The 17,812-nt window shown below is 53.4% G+C and overlaps 3 protein-coding genes across 3 annotated transcripts; 1 reads left to right on the plus strand and 2 right to left on the minus strand.

Annotated features, from left to right (window-relative positions):
- Positions 1-627: 627 nt before the first annotated feature.
- PDHE2 (pyruvate dehydrogenase complex subunit PDH-E2) lies at positions 628-8,767 on the minus strand (the record flags this gene model as incomplete). The annotated part of the gene is made up of 11 exons (XM_018779368.1): positions 628-918; positions 1,433-1,838; positions 2,029-2,253; positions 2,711-2,923; positions 3,235-3,353; positions 3,964-4,003; positions 4,214-4,827; positions 5,406-5,656; positions 6,202-6,519; positions 7,184-7,250; positions 8,279-8,767. 11 exons carry the CDS (start codon positions 8,765-8,767, stop codon positions 871-873), a joined length of 2,790 nt encoding a protein of 929 aa, XP_018637240.1. The 3' UTR covers positions 628-870.
- Positions 8,768-8,885: 118 nt separating this feature from the next.
- TGME49_206605 (hypothetical protein) lies at positions 8,886-10,663 on the minus strand (the record flags this gene model as incomplete). Its single annotated transcript, XM_018779367.1, has 3 exons — positions 8,886-9,150; positions 9,801-9,886; positions 10,661-10,663. The coding sequence occupies 3 exons, from the start codon at positions 10,661-10,663 to the stop codon at positions 8,886-8,888; spliced, it is 354 nt and encodes a 117-aa protein (XP_018637241.1).
- A 1,663-nt stretch (positions 10,664-12,326) lies between these two features.
- Positions 12,327-17,809, plus strand: TGME49_206600 (sigma-70, region 3 protein). Its single transcript, XM_002367800.2, has 2 exons — positions 12,327-15,901; positions 16,721-17,809. The coding sequence occupies exons 1-2, from the start codon at positions 12,646-12,648 to the stop codon at positions 17,167-17,169; spliced, it is 3,705 nt and encodes a 1,234-aa protein (XP_002367841.2). The 5' UTR covers positions 12,327-12,645; the 3' UTR covers positions 17,170-17,809.
- Positions 17,810-17,812: the final 3 nt, after the last annotated feature.

Consider the following 17,812-nt stretch of genomic DNA (forward strand, 5'->3'; position numbering starts at 1 on the left):
CCACAGCGCTTCACGGCCTGATTTGCGCTTGTGCGGCTCTGAAGGTTGTACTTTTAGTACAGGTTCGTCAAAATTGTCTTTGCATTCGAATGCGGAGACAGTGCATTGGAAAAGTTTGAGTTGGGGTGAACGCCGCTTCCCAAAAAGGCAAATGCACTGTTCAGCATCTTCACAAAATACGAGTTCCCACGACTTCAGGCATATCTGTTCGGTTAGCCGACAGCATCTAAACAGACTGCACACGCCGAATCCTTTTGCAGCGGCCGCGCGGACTTTTCGGGTTTAGTGCTTGAGAAAATCGTCGCATGACTACACGAAACCCTCCTGCAAAGAACTGCCATCAACAATTTAAAGCAGAGACGCATGTATTTCTGACGACGATTTGCAACAAAAAACGACATCCAACAATCCGTACCATGAAACGGAATCGAGATGCAGTGATACCTTCCGGACCACAAAAAATAATATAGTCGACCGAACACTTCGACGTTTACAATCTCTGAAATTTTGTGTATCTCTCTAAAACACAGGCAACAAAACGTGCCACGACAGGCCTGCTACGTAATTGTAGACATGCATACATCTCTATGCACGTCTCTGCAGGTGGATACAGAGAAAAACGCCGCACAGACATGCACTACGAGGCGAGACTGGGAGTGCCTTAGCGTCTTGCAGTCAGTGTATGGCCTCGAGATGGCAGTTTTGATGAGCAGAAACGTCCACCCGTAGACAGCGGGGAAGCAGCCCCGGGTCCCTTTGGATGGTCGATTCGGATAAACTTCGAAGTGATGCCATTTCCAAACGCTACAAGAGTCTTGCATAGGCATGCAGCCTTCAGCCACTCTCTAAGAGTGGCCACCATTTGAGCTCCTAGATGAGCAAAGCAGATGGGCGAGTTTCTAGAAGCGAGGCAAAGTCCTGAATACAGAATAAAGTACAAGCATATTATCCAGCAATGATGAAAAAGAACTCGAAAATGTTCACAACCACTTCTCTGTACCTCGTGGTCCTCGCATCATGGTCGAGGATGCCATAGTTTCTCCCATCTCTTTTTCTTTAAGTCCTGCACTCCGGCAAGTACTGTTGTTCACTGACACCTGTTTGGAGGGCGCTCACCCACCGATAATCTGGAACGATCGCGATGGGATTTTCAGACATACGCTGGCAACGCCATTTTCTCGACTTCTCGCCGAGACACGTACTTCAGCAGTGGCAGTGTAAAATTGCATGGTGCATGATGCATGCTTGAATCAGCGCAGCGTGTTGTCCCTCTGAACTGCCGGCACGTGAAACAGAAGATTCCTCCCCGAAATTTAGGTGGAGTTTCAGTGTGTTTTTACTTTGCCGTCGCATTGGCTTGGATGGGCCTTCCCTTCGCCTATTTTGGTGTCTCTGCATCTTCTGTTTGCCGTCGTTTGATGCCCTGTCTCACCTTTAGAAACGCAGCTGCATGCGAACCGTAGATATGGCGATGATCGGCAGTGATGGTGACTGTCATGCGCCGACGAACACTGGGGTTTCCAGCTGGTGCATCCAACGTTCCAGTCTTGGGGAAGAAGGGAACCGACTCTGTCCCGCCCACAGCCATGATTGTCCCTACACCTTTAGGAAGGACCGCGTCAAACTGGCTCACCCCAAACATGCCCAGATTGCTGATGTAAAAGGTGCCTGCACTGTTTTCTTCCGCTGTCAGGCGACGCTTCCTGGCCTTATCGACAAGTACGGCCCAGTCTGCCGACAACTCGAAAACAGATTTCGTGTTGACATTTCGCAGAACCGGAGTTAAGAGTCCGCCGTCGACCGAAACAGCCATCGCCACGTTCACGGCTCCGGGGTGCCTGACAGGACGAGAAAAAAGTCGAAACACATACACACACGCGCGGAGAAGGTTGTGACATTTCGGCTGCAGCTTAGCCTGAAGACAACCCAGCTGTCTAGACGTACAGCTAAACCTGTATAAACACTTGTGTGAAGACGGTTTTTGGCGCGTACAGCGAGAAACTAAACGACACAGCTCACGGCACATACTGAATTTGGCCTCCATCCTTAGGATTATATGCGGCGTTCATGATCGGATGCTTCTCCAGTGTGAGAGCAACTGCCTTAGCCAGGAGGACGCTCATCGTCACTGTTGACTGCTGAGGCGCATCTGGGCCTTCCGCTGCAATCGCTGCTGCGTTTTGCTCCGCCACAATTTGCTTCAGCTCCTGAACCATCGCCTCGAGCTTGTCGACGTAAATACCTCGCGAAACTCTGCTCAGCACAACAGCGAAGTTTTTCTCTATACAAGAATCCATGAGCGAGAAGTCCTTGCACATGTCGTGGACTTTATGCTGACACACGTGCTTTCCAAGTGCACACAAATACACTGTCGAGAGTTTCATACAAGAATCACCCACCAATGGTACCTGGTATAAAATTAAATATCCATAATCCCAATCCTAGTTGCTGCCAGACCGAGCATCTCTCCCTTTGCACTCGCTTTCCAGTGAAACTGCTCGCTTGCGAAAATGGGACCTTGAATGGAAGGCTGTGCCGTCTCCATCCCTCTTTCGTCTCTCTCTGCGTGGAATTTGTGCGTCCTTCCTCTTGTCCCATTTTCCTTCCATCGATGCCTGTTTACTCCTCGCCGCTATCTGGATTACCTCGTCTCCCCTTGGTTTAAGTTCTTCCTTATCGCATATCCGCATCGTCTCTTCTTTAGTCTTACCTGAATACAGGAACATCCATGGTTGCTTCCATGTTCCGCGCAACCGCCTTTTGCATTGCATCGAGTGGAACCGACCCAGGAGGAGGGACGCCCAAGCTTTCGATTTTTCCCTCGTTTTCTCTTTTGCTCGTGACGACGGTGGCTTCGTCGGAGGGCAGGTGCAAATGCTGTCGCACATCTGCTGCAGTGATGCGCCTGTTTGTCCCGGTTCCCCTGTAAAGAGACGTGAAAAGGAAACAGAGGAAAGCCGGGAAGTGCAACAGTGAAACGGGACAGGGAGGACACACAACACACTCCGAAGTTTACTTGTGAGAAAGAACAAGCACACAGAAAAGACAACACAGCGAAAAGGAAAAAAGACGACTGCACTCGACGCGCTCATCTGCCTTTTCATACACACCGAGGTACAAAGGCACACTCAGGGTTTTAGAAGACCTAGAAGGGGTATACACCGACGGACACAGGGGTGAGCAAAGGTGGCGTAGGCGAGAAAAACAACAAAAGTGAACGAAGGCAACGCGCACTTGACTTCCTCCAAGTTGAGTTTGTTTTTCTTCGCCAACTCGATGGCGTTAAAGGTAGCGAGAGGCTGTCCTGAAGGGTCTCGAGCTGGGCCCCGAGACGTTCTGTCGATGCCACTGGCCTGAACAAACACGCCCAAAAATAGTGAGAAAGTAAGCGAGAAACTCAGCAAATTGCCGTACGCCTGGAACACACACGGCATTGAACATGGTAGACAGACCGTGAAGTCAGCATATGTATACACATATATGTATTTGTGAGTGTCAGGATATGTGCAGATGCGTGTGTGTGTGGACGAGATACGTGTATGTTACCTTAGCGACGCGAGGTAAGCAAGGTAAAGACACAAATACCTCAAAAATCACTACAAGATTCTTTGATGTGGAATCTCTACTTCGTCTGTGGTGGTAGGTGCGCCCAACAGCTGGCCCCGTGTATCCCCGTTCCAGTTCAAGCAGCATCCACAGACACACTCGTGTCAGCCCCCGCCCTGTGGTGTTCCCTACTGCCAAGCTGAGTCTCTCAGAGTCTCCCGCCCTACCTGATGAATCCTCTTGCATGCATTCTGCTTCAAAGAGCTCATAAATACGAAACAACATAGGTGAGGGCGAAGCAATCGCTCGTCGATCTTCTCTGCGTCTCTCACCCGAGGCACCAAACACGTTCACGGAAGCGAAGACAACGAATTACCCGAAACGAGCATCGGTTTCATGTTCAGGCGAAAGACTCACTCGGGTATCAGGTACTCCAGCTGTCGCGGCTCCGTAGGTGCTGCGCAATTAATCGACAAAGGACCAGGTAGCGAGCATGCACACCACGAGGCGCGGCGCCTTCGACGCCTCCCGCAGTCGAATAGCGAGAACTGGAAACGAAGGACCCATGGTTAGTACCCGCGACCACTCTCTCTGAGAGTCTGTTCACCGCCACCTGGCCTGGGTTGGGTGTATGGATATATTTCAGCCTTTTTTCTCGCTCTCCTACCTGACAGCTCGCTTCAAATAGGGCGGAGGCGCCGGGGAGACGCGGAGCGTGTGCGGGGGAGGTACACGCAGATTCAGTCTCTCCAGGAGCGCCTTCTGCATCTGCGGGTTGGCCTGCAACGCTGCGAACGTCGTCGGCATCGTCGCCTCGATTCTCTGCAGCCACTCCTGTTGCAGATCGTTGCCCGTCAAGCCCTCCGGCAGCTGATCTTTCACATCTTGGTCCACAGACGGAGACGTCCACCTTGCAAGCGCCTGGCCGTGCTTCATGAAGGCTGCTGTCCTGCTGTCCCCACCCGTCGTCGGTCTCCCACTCTGGGAAGAAGAGACAGACACCGAGTCCGAAGAAGAGAGGCGCGAAGAAGGGGTAGACGGAGAAGAAGCCGAGGAAAGAGGCGCGTGAGCGGGAGAAGACGAGGAGGCAGTGGAAGCCGCTGTGAGGGCGTCCTGGACTTTGGCAATGTCATCTTTCGAAGGGACAATGATGGCCACGGTCTGACCGACCGGGGCAGACTCCCCCTCCGCGACTGTGATCGCGGCAAGGTAGCCTTCATCGAAACTTTCGACATCCATGTCCGCCTTGTCACTTTCAACAACCATCAGCGTATCGCCGACCTGTGGCAGACGCCAGAAACCGGAAAAAGAAACCTTCCGTCCCCGCGCTACACTCACCCATCTCTAAATTTGGCTTGAACCTTCCAGCCCGTCTGTCTCACAGCGCCGCGGTACACGGACACGAATGTGCACATCTCCACAAATGCATATATATATATATATATTTATATATATATATATATGCATGCATGCATATAGACATCTGCCGACACATTTGCGTAACCATGGACTTAGTAGCTTGTTTGCAGGCAGATCCACAGACGGCATTGTCGACATATCAAGATCCGTATCTTGAGAGCTGCAGAAAAACTGTTCCGACGAAACATCTGTATCTCAAAGGCTCTGAACACAAAAAATCCAGGAAGCGTCTTCTTGTTATTTCAATGGACACTACACAACGAAGAGTGCGGCACCAAACTCACTGCGCTAAACGCATCTCATTCGCGTTCAAGAATTTAAGGGATCTACTGTCATCTGCAGCAACACAACACCGCTTTGGCTTGTTTCCACTAGAGGGCTCCCTTCCCCTGAGAGCTGACACAACGCCCCGTCGGGTCTATTTTGCTCGGTCCGCCTACATGCACAGCATCTCCGACAGCCTTGTTCCACTTGGATACTTTGCCGCTTGTCATCGTGGAAGAGAGAGCAGGCATGAAGATTTCTTGGGCGCCTTCTGGCATCGTCGAGGGATTCGCAGCCGCGGGTGCAGCCGAGTCCGACAGCGCGTTCTTGAAGGCTGAAGCCACCTCGGCACTGGGGGCGAGGTAGCCGACCGTCGACCCCACATCGACTGTCACGCCCTCACGAACTGCGATATGGGCCAAGACACCTACGGGGGGAAAACAGACAGAGAAACGGAGAGGAAACCTAAGGACATGCAAACGTCTCAGCTCTGGCAACGTGACTGCTAGATCTACAAGTACGAAGACCTGTGGTGGGATCGGTCCTCATATGGCTAGTCATAAAACTCCACAAACACTACTATGATCATCTTGGTGGCTATAGGTACGCTGTTCCAGAAGCAGCAGACATCGTTTGCGGTTCGAAGCGATGACTAAACTAACATTGCTGATGAGTACAGCTTCCAAATCCCCAGGGGCTAGAATTCTCGACTGGAAGCGAGAACGAGACGCGTTCGAGAAATGGGAAGAAATCTATATGCAACCATCCTCTGAGTAGAGAGTGAGTGCTGGGGCAGACCCTTGCAAACACAGAATGAAGAGATGAGAGACAAAAGAACTGACTCCGATCCCTAGAGCACCCCGTAGAAGGTGGAGGCAACTGCCAAGAGGACGAAAGGAATGAAGCCGAGTCAGACTCAGTCTTGACGCGTAGAGAAAAGAAGACAACACATTTTCTCTGAAAGAGCCGTACCATCGTGAGGAGCCTCGACGTCCATGTCGGCTTTGTCGCTCTCGACGACGAAAAGAACGTCGCCCTTGTTGACTTTCTCGCCTTCCTTCTTCCGCCAAACCGTCATCCGTGCCGTTTTCAAACTCGGAGACAACGAAGGCATCAGCAAGTCAGTGACAGCTGGAGTTGAATCGGCAGCAGGAGACGAAGAAGCGGAGATGAGTGAAAGACCCTTCGCTTGAATCAAAGAAATGTCCTCTTCCTTCTCGGCCAGAAGGGCGACAGTTGTGCCAACCGGCGCCGCGTCACCCTCCCGAACTAGGTGCATTGCCATGAAGCCTGCAGTGAGAGTGAGAAGCAACTGCGAAGACACAGCCCATGGGCGAAGGAAGACCTATACGAACGCATGTCACCACGAAGGTCCAGAAGAAAGGCGGCGCACCGGCGCGAAGGAATCAGGGACGACACTGAAAACCCGTAAACTCTAAGGCTCAGGGTAGAAAGTGAATCGCAGGAAGCAGCGTGTAGTAGAAGCCCCAGATCGGTGGGGAGTTCGGGCAACACTCAAAGCTACAAGAAGGAAACCGTGGACACACGTACCCAATGTGAACACACAAGAAACTCGAACAAACCGGGACGCTCCTGAATATAACGGAACAATCGCGAGACAACGGGCTCCTTTACGTGGACTGAAGAGTCAAGTCAAAAATCAGGTTTTCACTCGGGTTGAGCAACTGGCTGCAGTCGAGACAGGAGGAGAAGATGCGAGAAGACGGGGAGTTTAAAAACATCTCCTCACTTGCACAGACAGAAAAAGGCCGACGCAAACGAAGTGGGCGCGAGAAACGAAAACAAGGTGTCTCTGCCTGTTCAAGGAATCCGTTTCTGTCTCTGTAAACTGGTCCTTTGCTGCGGGCTACGACGCCTGCGTCTTCCCAACAGACACACTTTCCAATCTTCTTTTTCCTTTCTCCACTCCAACCCCCTCGTTCTGCCCGCCCACCTGAGTCAAAGGCCTCGACATCCATGTCGGCTTTATCGCTCTCGACCACCATGAGCACGTCCCCCGGCTGTGAAGGACATACCGAGAGAGAAGGTCGGAGTTGCGATGCAGACAGTCGTCTCGCGAAGAGCGTTCAGAGTGAACAGGAGAAAGGAACTCGCAAGAGAGTGTCGAGACGCAGAGCCAAACACTCGGGACCCGGCCAAAATGGAGGCGCACATGAGAAACGTCGAGACTACGGCGCGAAGACACGACCAACACACAAAGAACGAAACGGGAGAGAAGCACTGGAGTTTGGGAGAGAACGAAAACAAGAGAAGTGAAAGAACACCGTGTTCCGAAAACAGAAGGCGCTTCTGCCCTAACCCCGTGGCGGAACTACGCAAGGCCACTGGAGAGGCGATGCCTGACTTTTCTGTCTACTGAAACTTCTGAGAGTGCACAGAGACGACAACCTAAGCATTCAAATGAGCACCTTGGAACATGCAGTGACTGTCTGGAGGGAGAAAGATGATACAGCGACGGCTTCAGGACAGCCGAAGCAGACGCAACCAGGTCGAATATGTGGAGGTTACTTGGGGAGTTTCCTTATACCTCAGATGTTTGCCCGTAGAGCAGGTGCACCAGAAGACTCTATGCCTCAGCGAAACGCTTGTACCTCACCTGGAATCGAGGACTTTCTCCGAGTCCCCCCCGTCTCACTGACCCTCTGCACTTGTGTCTGCCCATACGTCTACTTGCCACGAACGACATACACGTAAAAGTAAGATATCAATACATATATGTGTATGTATCTATGTACATACACGTTTATGTATGGACATTGATGTTGGGTGCCCTTTTGTACATGCCTGTGCATCCGTCAATACCCATACCTGTGGCTTTCAACACATAAACGAGCGCGCTAACATGCGTTTCCTGAGGTCGATTTCTGTCGACGCGTTTTCTCGTGTAGTCTGTGTGTGCACAGCTCTTCGTTCTGTGACGCATTAAGGAGACTAGCCTTTGCATGCCTTTTGTGAATGCTGTGGCGGTTATCATCTGAGAGGGTACGCATGGACGGCTTTTCTTTTTTTCGCTTCGCAAGAGTCTGACCTCGACACGGTCTCCGACTTGTTTCGACCACGTGACGACTTTGCCCTCCTTCATCGTGCTGGAGAGCGCAGGCATCGAGATTTCCTGGACAGCTCCGCGGAGGCTTGAGCCCACAGCTGTCTCCTGTCTCCTGACTGTCCCCTCAGCCGCGCAGAGGAGCGACGACGTGAGCCTCGATCCACATCTTCGCTCCCGAGTCTGAAGAGAAGACCCCGCCGACAGAGGTCTCTGTCCTGCGTTCGTCGAGGAAACAGAAGACGCTGAGGATGCAGAAGGAGACGCGAAGAAACGGGGGCGCGTGGAGTGGACGCCAGAGCCGGAAGAGACAGCTGGAGCGACAAACGCGGGCGCCGAGGAGCCTGAGAAGGAGGTAGAGGAAGCCGAAGGAGCGGGCGAGGAAGAGGGGACGAGCTGGAGCCCAAAGGCAGAGGAGACGGCCGCTAGGAAGAGAGAGACATGGACGAGAATACCGGGTGAAGGCAGCGCCATCTTGGAGAGGAGAGCGGTGCGCAAGTGAGAAGAAGAAGCGCGCGCGTCTAAGAGACAGATCTCAAGGTGAGGGAACAGAGGAGGAGATCCTAGGTTGACTTGGCCAAAAAGAAAAGACTCAGCTGCCTGCTCTGTGTAGGATATAGCCTTCCTCGTCAATGCGGTTTATTCGAATGCACAATCTCGAGGTGAGAATGAAACAGAGAGAGGTTGCCTTTTGCAGAAGCGAAGGTCGCGAGGACTTTTCTCGCTTCCTCCGAAGCGGTTTTTCTCCTCGTTTGTTTCGTCCTCGTCCAGTTCTCCGCTGTGCCTCCGTCCTGCTCTCACAACTAGAAATGTCTGAAGCTTCGTCGCAGGGTCTTCTCGCTGTGTTTGCGAGCGCACTGAAGTGTCACCGCAAAACGCCGCAGAAAACGAATGGTGTGCGCTGAGAGAATGGACCTCAATTTTTCCTCAATTTTTGGGCTGCTTGTGTGCAGCGGCACAGAGGAACGGACGGAAACGGCGTTTTTTCCCCGCAAGCACATCGGCCGAGAAGCGACCCAAGACGAACGGTGAGAGAAGGGCAGCGCGAGAAAAGGAGACAGCAGGAGACAAAAGGAGACCGACGAAGGAGACGGCGTGAACTCGGGGCAGAAAGAGGGCCGAAAGGTGAAGAAAGAGTCGAGGCACGAGAGGCGATCAAGGGCAGAAAGGCAGACAACGCGAGAGACAAAGACAGACGCGCACAGAGAGACGGTGACAGATGAAGAGGAAACGCAAGCACGAAGACAGAAAGAAAAAGGAGCGTGGCGGTGCGAACACACACTCAGCGAGACTTATTCAACGAGCCAAGACGACCGGACCGACCGGGGCCAATCCAGAACGGGAGACAGGACGAAAAGAGCCGGGGAAAGGATGCAGACGAGAAGAAAGAACGGGGACTCACGACGTTGTTTGACTCTGCAAGAAGACACACACGTAACAACCGTCGACGGGAGAAACAAGCGAGGCGGAACATGAGAACCCGCTTGTCTCTTCTGCATGCTCTCACCTCTCAGTCGCCGGTGTCTCCGGTGTTCGCTCCGTCAGACGCGGGTGGCTCGGAGACAGGCCCATGGCGCCAGTCTCCCGAAGTCTCTGAAGACGGAGGAAACACGATATTCCTGCGAAAGAAAAAAAACACAGAGGGAAAACGAAGGATCCTGGAGGGACAAAGTGAAGGGCACTACACAGGGAAAGCACCTGGAGAGAACAAGACAATACGTCACCGCTGTCACACAGCCGCGCCGTTAACAGGGGAGGGGGGGGGTACGCACCCGTCACGAAAATGATCGAGTTTGTAACCATATTATTGGATCTTCACGCTCTTGAAAGTGCAGATGGGGAGTCATCTTTGTAACTTACACCAGTAGAAGCATTTCAGGTGATTTTGTGGAGCAGAACTTACAGCAAATCGAAGCAGACGTTGAACACTGCGTTTGAATTATGAGCGGACATCCCCGAAGACTGAAACGCGGCTGGCCCCAGTTGCCTCTCTCTCCTTCCTCTCTTTGTGTGTGAGGCACAGGAATCTCACTCGCTCTTTTCTTCCTCTTTCGGGTCGTTCCTCGATAGTCTCGTTTTTATGTCTCTTCTGTCTCTCTTTTCCTCTCTGTCTCCCCTGTCCCTCTTTTTCTCCTCACCATTTCTGTCTCTTCTTCTTTCTGCTGTTTTCTCTCTTCTTCTCCTCACTTCTTCTGTTCTCTCTTCCTGCTGTCTCAGGCGCTGTCTCTTTTCTCAGGCGTGGCTAGGCGAGGGAGAGCAGAGGGCGACAAGAGAGGCCGAGACTGGCAGTGCGAATGAGGAAGAAACAAACGAAAGGAGCAACGCTCTTGACTCGCTCTCTCTAGCTCAGTACCGCTGGAGGTTTACCATGCTCACCAAGTGGCCAAAGCGTTTTTTGGAAGAGCAGGCAGCCCACAGCAGAGGTCACACAAGGATCCTACGTAGCTCGGAACCCTTCACAAGTAGCTGCCCATAACTAACAGAGCATAAAAATATGTCCGTAGGTACACCGCGTGGTAAGGAGGCCGAATTTCAACCTCGAACACTCTCTTCTTCCCGCTATATCCCTTGTTCTGCGTTTCACTGTCCGTCACATTCTCGGCCTCTGTGCCTCTATCGTGAAGTCCGCTTCCCCCCTATCCTCTCGTTGCTTTTGGATTTTCACTCTCTCGAGTTTTCGCTAAAACGCTTTTCTGTTCCGGCGTCTTGCTCCGTTCGCAAACTACTTCTCTCTATTGTCGTGTCTCCATTGGGAATCTCGTTGCTCGTCTGTATTTCTGTATTAGCCGTTTCTTTCTTTTGCTGTGCCACACGGGCTGCAAGTGATAAAAGCCAGCGTTCCACATCCATGCGGGACAGTGAAACTCTTTTTCATGCCGCCTTCTCGGCGTCTAAGCTCCACGAAAGAATGCACCACGATTCGAGATGAAGAAACGAATCTTAGACTCTGAAAAGCTTGCCACGTCGACGACCTCACCTGTGGAATGGCAGACACACTGCGAGTGTAAAAGCAGCAATGAACTTGTCCCTGCCAGTGACGCTTAAGGCGAGTTATTGCCGCTTGGCATAGATACAGATGCACATCCAGCATGCATTTGTATGCATGTAGTTTTGAAAGTATATATATGTAATTATATATATATATATATAGAGAGAGAGAGAGAGACCACACGTCTGGGGAAACTCCTACTTTACACATTTCAAGATTGGCGGCGTTTCTCTCGCTTTCGCCCACGAGAAAACACGCTGGCGCTGTCCGCAGAGACTACACAACTACACTTGTATCTACGCATCTGTATATCTCTGAGCAGATGCTTTTTACAGTGGTATTTGCCTCAGAGATTCCCCAGTGTTGAATTGCACGCACGGACGAGAAGCTTGAATAACCGAGCACCCGCGTTAGTCATAAATCCGCTCGTCTGTCCAGAATGTTGAGGTGCTATGCTCGTGTGGACAGAGCAAGAGCAACGAGTTGACAGGACACATTTAATACATCAGACACCGTGTATGCGTCGAAATCGCAGACGCTGGCAGAGACGTCGCCGTCAGGAACATGAAAACAAGGTAGCTAGCGTATTTTATACGCGTCTGTAGTACCGGGCATTTGCATCTTTTAGGACGATTTCCGTTTCCAAGAAAATAATGGAGTACCTGACCACCATATCCTTCCTGAGTCTCGTGTCTTGTCTCGTGTTGCATGCAGTAAAGACATTGAGAAAAAGCTCGAGACTGAGCCGGAGGCAAACAAAGGAAAATCGACTTGAGGGATCGAGAGGCTGCGCTTTGCTCCTTCTCGCGTTTTCTCTTTCTTCCCTTCTCTTTCTTCCTCTCCTTCAGCTTCACTTCTTCTTACCTCTTCGTTTGTGGACCGGCGCGGAAAACGACGATCTTGGCCCACACGCCGCTCCTTCTTCCACACCTTTGCGCTCTTGGTGGGAGAGGGGGGGGGGGGCGGCCTTCTCGCCAGAGCGAGAACAGAGACAGAACGAGAACAATTTTTCTTCTCCTTTCGTCGATCTACACTGTTTTACCTCGAAGAGGGGTAAGGACAATTGCGGAACTTCGGTTTCTTTCGTGCTGCGAATTCTACAGACGCGATTCTCCGTTCAGGTGGTCAGCGAGTGACCGCGTCCACGAAGGAGACAGAAAACTTTCACGTGGATTTCTCCCTTTTTCTTTTTATTGATTCGCTCTGTCTCTGACACTACCCTGCTGTATCGACGCTTTCCGACTCTCCGCTCGTCTTCGTTTCCGGGCCACCGTACAAATTGCATGCGACCCAGGAATCGCATCTTTCAGCCTCAACAGCTTTTCTCCCTTTATCGATTATCGGGAGAAGACAGAAGAGCGAGATGTCCCTTTCTTCTCTCTCCGGTTGGATTGAAGGGAGAGTTGACGTTTCGCTCGGGTCTCCCGGGTGTCGCTGTGTGCCCCGGTCGCTTGTCAAGAGTTTCGTTCCTACTCTCGCGTTTTTCGTGCTGTACTTCTTTCTTGCATCAGAAGCGACTCACGCGGTTCCTCTCCCTCAGCATGGACTTTCCTCTGGCTCTTCTTCTCTCTCTTCTTCCCTTCGCGCTTCCTCACTGCCTCCTGTGACGGAGACACAGTCTCCGTCCAGGTTTCCTTCCTTCTCGCGTCTGGGTCGTCCTCCTCTCTCGTCTACTCTCCCCACCTGCAGAGCCTTAGCACTGCTGAGTTTCCTTCAGATTCGCTCATCCTGCGCTTCCCCGCTTCGCCTTTCTCCGTCCCAGCCTCCTTCCCTTCGCTCTCCGGGGTGTGCAGTTTCAGAGACTTGCACCGGCGAAGATGAGGGGAACAACTCCTCCGTTCCTCCCCGTGCTCTCCCCAAACTCCACAGCCTGGAGGGGCAGTCCGACGCATGGTATATCGCCTTCTCTCCCAGCGAATTGAGTCCCCTTTTTTCCTCGTTGTCTGTCAGAGGGAAGCGGGGCAAGCGTCGGACAAATCGGGCGCCTTTCACCTTCGTCACTGCATGCGGTTCTCGGGCAGTGAGTGAAGAACCTGATGGACCTTTTGCATATGCACAGATGCGCCGTCGCGTTCCCAAAGAAAAACACCGGGTAGGGAGAAGCTTGTGTCGCCCAGCTGGGTGCAGAGAGAGAGACAATTGGTGGAGCTGCACGGGACATGGACATGAACTTCACGCTTTCGCGCCCTCGTTCCTCCCAGGAAACAGAGAGCTTCTTGATCGTGGCGAGGTTTCCAGTCTCACCACAGGAGAGCAGGAGTGGGACGTTTCACAGGTGCCGACCGATGCGGCCTCTGCGCTCAGAGACTGGAGTCGAACCCCCCTAAGAGCGACCGCCCTCCACACGCTGGCGAGGTGGAGACCAGGGGACCTGCCGTCGCAGCCGCATTCGCGTGTCTCTGTCAGACAGCCGAGGGCCTCCTCACTCTCAGCTCTTCTCCCGGGAAGACGCCTTCTTCTGTTGCCTCTCCATTCTCTCGAATGCGAAGCGAAGGGAGGAAGAGAAGCGCAGGAACGCGACGCATGGGTGCTGGCGGCCACTCGGCGGGGCACCCAGCAGCACGCGAGAGAGCCTGGAGACGCGACCAGCCGAGCGGAGAACGGCGACAGGCTTCCGGCCTCTGGAGCGCATCTCTCGGTGTCCAGCAAAAGCCAGGAAGAAGCTCTTGCAGAGTTGGAGACGTACGAGAGGATTCGCGACAGCCGTCTCCTGATGAGCTGGGACGCGTGGGCTCGCGGAGTCGGAAGGAGTCCCGAATATCTCAAGAACCTCGTCACTCGCGCGTATGCGCCTCACGCGTCGACTTCACCCGACGAAGCCAGGGTCACCGGATCCACTCCAGAAAAGCAAGACCCGCAGTCGGGGAGCTCAGACCCTCGCACCGAGAAGACGCCAGGACGCGGAGTGTATCCCCGTCGCACGGAGGTGCAGGGCGAAGCGAGCGTCCCACAGGCTTCGGAAGAGACGAGCCAAATGCCTGCAGGGAAGTCGACCAGCTCCGGAAGACGGAAGAGAAGAAAGACAGAGCCGACGACCTCTGCGGACCTGCGCGTCGACTTGGAAGCAAAACATGAACGCGACAAACCTTCGGAGGAAGAGAGAACGAGCGAACGGCTCGCAGAGGCCAGAGCCGGAGAAGACATGCCGTGGCGGCGACCCGAGACGCTGGCCTCGTCGTCGGTCCGACCCCGAAAGGTAGACGAGGGCCATCTTGCCGAGGAAGAGGGAAGCGAGAAAGAGCAAGGTGGACGAGGCGATGTGGATGAGGCCTCGCGAAAGGGATTCTCGAGTGGCGCTGCTGCCTCCCTCGGCGCGCTCGCAGGTGGGAAGAGACAGGACAGTCGCAGCGAGGTCCCTTGCGACAGAAATAAACCGTCTGTGCCGCGGTCTAGATCGAGGGAGACGGACGCGAAGGATGAGACCTCGCCGACACGAGAGGAGCGGCCAACCAGACGAAGTGACGCTGAAGGCTCTACACGCCGTCCGGCCTCCACAGAGAGAGACGAAACAGAAGAGGAGAACTGGGAGGAGACCGCGCAGACGGCCTGGTCTTTAGGAAAACTGGTGTCGAGGCGGGAATACGCGCGTCTCCTGTCTCTTCTGCGTGTAGAGGCGATTCACGCGACTCTCGAAGGATCAGAGAATGAGGAAAAAGTCCCTTTTTTATCGAAGACGCTGCCCAGACGGCCCCCCACCGTGCAGGAGTGGGCTGACGCGGCGACAGGCGGGGATGTGAAGCTCCTTGAGGAGAAACTTCGAGACTCACGGGCGCTCTTGGATGTCTGCTTGCGGAGGCTTCACCCTCTCGCGACGGTGGCTGTGAGACGCTTCCGCAGTGCGAACATCTTCGCAGCTCAGCAGAGGAAACTGTATCAGGAACAGGGCGACTACGACGCCATTCGCGCCTTGCTGGAGAAGCGGAACGAAGAAGAAATGGAACTTCTCCTCGTCGCCCTCCAAGGCATTCGCCAAGGCCTGCGACGCCACGCTCGGACGGCCATGCGCAGACGCGTTCGGCTGCTCAAAGAAGCGTCCTATGTGAACCGAGAAGCAGGAGACGAAGACGCAGAAGATGGTGAAGGAGAAGAAGAAGGCGAAGAAGAGAGAGATGCAGCGGAGGAAGGAGACCTGGACGAAGGAAGGGATGAAGAAGATGACGAAAAGGAAGAGGAGGGAGGGGACTGGAGTCTTGTGAAAAAAATGAAGAAGAAGGCTGTGAAAAAGAACGAGGAAGGTCCGAACAGGGAGGCCCTGTGTGACAAGACGGATTCAGGTTCTGGAAAAGACGGAGAGAACGCGGTGTCTGTCGCGCCTTTCCCAGAGCTTCCGCCGCCTCCCAGCGTCGCCTACTGGCTGTGGATGCGAACTGCGATGGTCGACTGGGAGCAACAGAAGAGACAAGTCACACAGTTCCCCTGGCGATGGTGGAAGGAGGCCGCGAGAGGCCGCAAGGCGTCGCACGGCCTATATGCGGAGTTAGGCCGAGAACCGACAGAGGCGGAGGTTGCCGACCGTCTTGGAATTTCCCTCGACAAGTGGAGAGATATAAGTGTGGCCACCAAGGCTGCAACCTCTCTTGAGACTGAACTCGGCGGACCCCACGGCAGCCACGACCCAAGTATGAATCGGAAAAACAAAGCGAATCGACATCCCATCTCTTACGCGAAAAACCCACCTCACTGGTGGTAGATGCAGGTCGTCTGTGGAGTTCTGCGTGCACATTTGAATGACACCACACTCGCATATAAGCATACATACACATACATTTTTCGCTACATGAGTGACAGAGTTGCTGCTGACATACTGGTCACAAACGCGTTCGACTCATTGCGTGGGAGGTACTTCAAACCAACAATCACGACTCAATAGAAAAAGCAAAATCATATCAGCATGAAAAGGTACCTACGAATGTATATATATATATATATATAAATGTATGTATAACCCCCACAGGTAGCAGGACACTGATGTACGTGAGCATGAAGCTGTATGCTTGCTTCGGTGACTATTCCGACGTATTTCCAAGAAGCCGTTGAAGGACGGGTGGATTCGTCTGCTGCATGAATAGGGAGACACTGCGTAACGCGGTTCTTCGTGAAAGTTTTTTCTTTGGTAAAGCGTCCGTTTAGCTGGTGACCGAACTGCGTCTTGCCAGTTCCGACATCTCTCTCATTCGCCGAATGCGATCCCGTCCATCCGTGTGTGGGGTCATCGTGTCCCTCTGGTTTGTTTTCTCGCACTGGGCTTCTTCCACCAACTCGCTCTGTCTCCTTTCCCCGCGCCACGAGAGGTTCTGGAAGCTCCGAACGCCGGGCTCGTTCAACTTTCTCTGAGTCCCGACCAATGCTCAAGAGCACATGAAGTCGTTTCGAGCGCCTCAATCGCGTGGAGAGTGAACGCATGTGTCTCAGCCTTTTCTCGCGTTCATGTGTGGCAGATGACAGGCAGGACACCGTGGGAGATCTTCTGGTCAGTGAAGAGTCGCTGGAGAGCGAAAGCCAGATGTTTGAAACCGAGCTGGAGACTCAGGTGCTCGACTTGGCGGCGGAGTGCCTCGAGCCCGACGAGTTTCAAATGATCAAGGCCCTGATCTCGGAGCCGCATGCGAGGAGCGAAGCCACCGCGAACTCGGCCGCCTGGAACGAGGACAACACGACTCGAGCTCAAACTCTCCAGTTCATGGTCGGCGACTGCGTGGATGAGAAGCTGAAAAAGGCGATTCAAAAGATGAAGGAGGCGGAAGTGAAACGTAATCTCGAGAGCCTCAGTCCCGAGGAAAGACGCGAGGGACTCGCGAGTCCAGACGCCCTCGAAAAGGTCGTGCAAAGAAAGAGCACTGTGCTCCAGCTTTGTCTCGCTGCGAGCACCAAGCAGGGCTTCGAATGACAGCTATACAAAACAAGACGAGGCCGGGAGTCCAAGCAAGAACGCCAAGCGAGAAGGCAAAGAGAGAAAGTGAAGAGAAGGCGAAGCGGAGACGAGCAGGGAGACCTGATGCACTGAGGAAGAAGACGAGGATGTCAGGAGTGACTAGGAGAGGGTGACTGAGGAGGAAGAGGCATAGGCAAGCTGTCACTGCGGCAGCGGGGGACATTGAAGGCGACATATACGCGCCCAGGAATCGAGATGGAAGCAGGACAAGAAAGGCAGGCAGAGGTAGGAAGGACACATGGAGAAGAGGTGGAGGAGAAAGGATGGAATGAACGGGAGGGACAAGCAATGAGCCAGATGCAATGAGCGCAGTGGGGCTGAAGAGGGTGCGGGACTCGAAGGGAAGAAAGGGCACCCAGGCTGTGAAATGTGAAGAGCGGAAAGCGAGCGACGGATGCCAGGTTCGGGAAGTGAAGCCTGATGCCCTTCCCCTGTGGAATGCTCGATGCTTTGAATTCACTTGTTTTGTGGGCGATTTGTTAAGAGGCGATCCACACGCTTGGCCGTTGAAGCCGCGAGCGTAGTCGCTGTAGTTTTTGGTTCATCACGCATTCGAACAGGGAACCAACTATCTGGGCACCTTCGTCTACTCAGGGGT

Source organism: Toxoplasma gondii, chromosome VIIa (assembly GCF_000006565.2).
Source record: "Toxoplasma gondii ME49 chromosome VIIa, whole genome shotgun sequence".
NCBI lineage: Eukaryota > Apicomplexa > Conoidasida > Eucoccidiorida > Sarcocystidae > Toxoplasma > Toxoplasma gondii.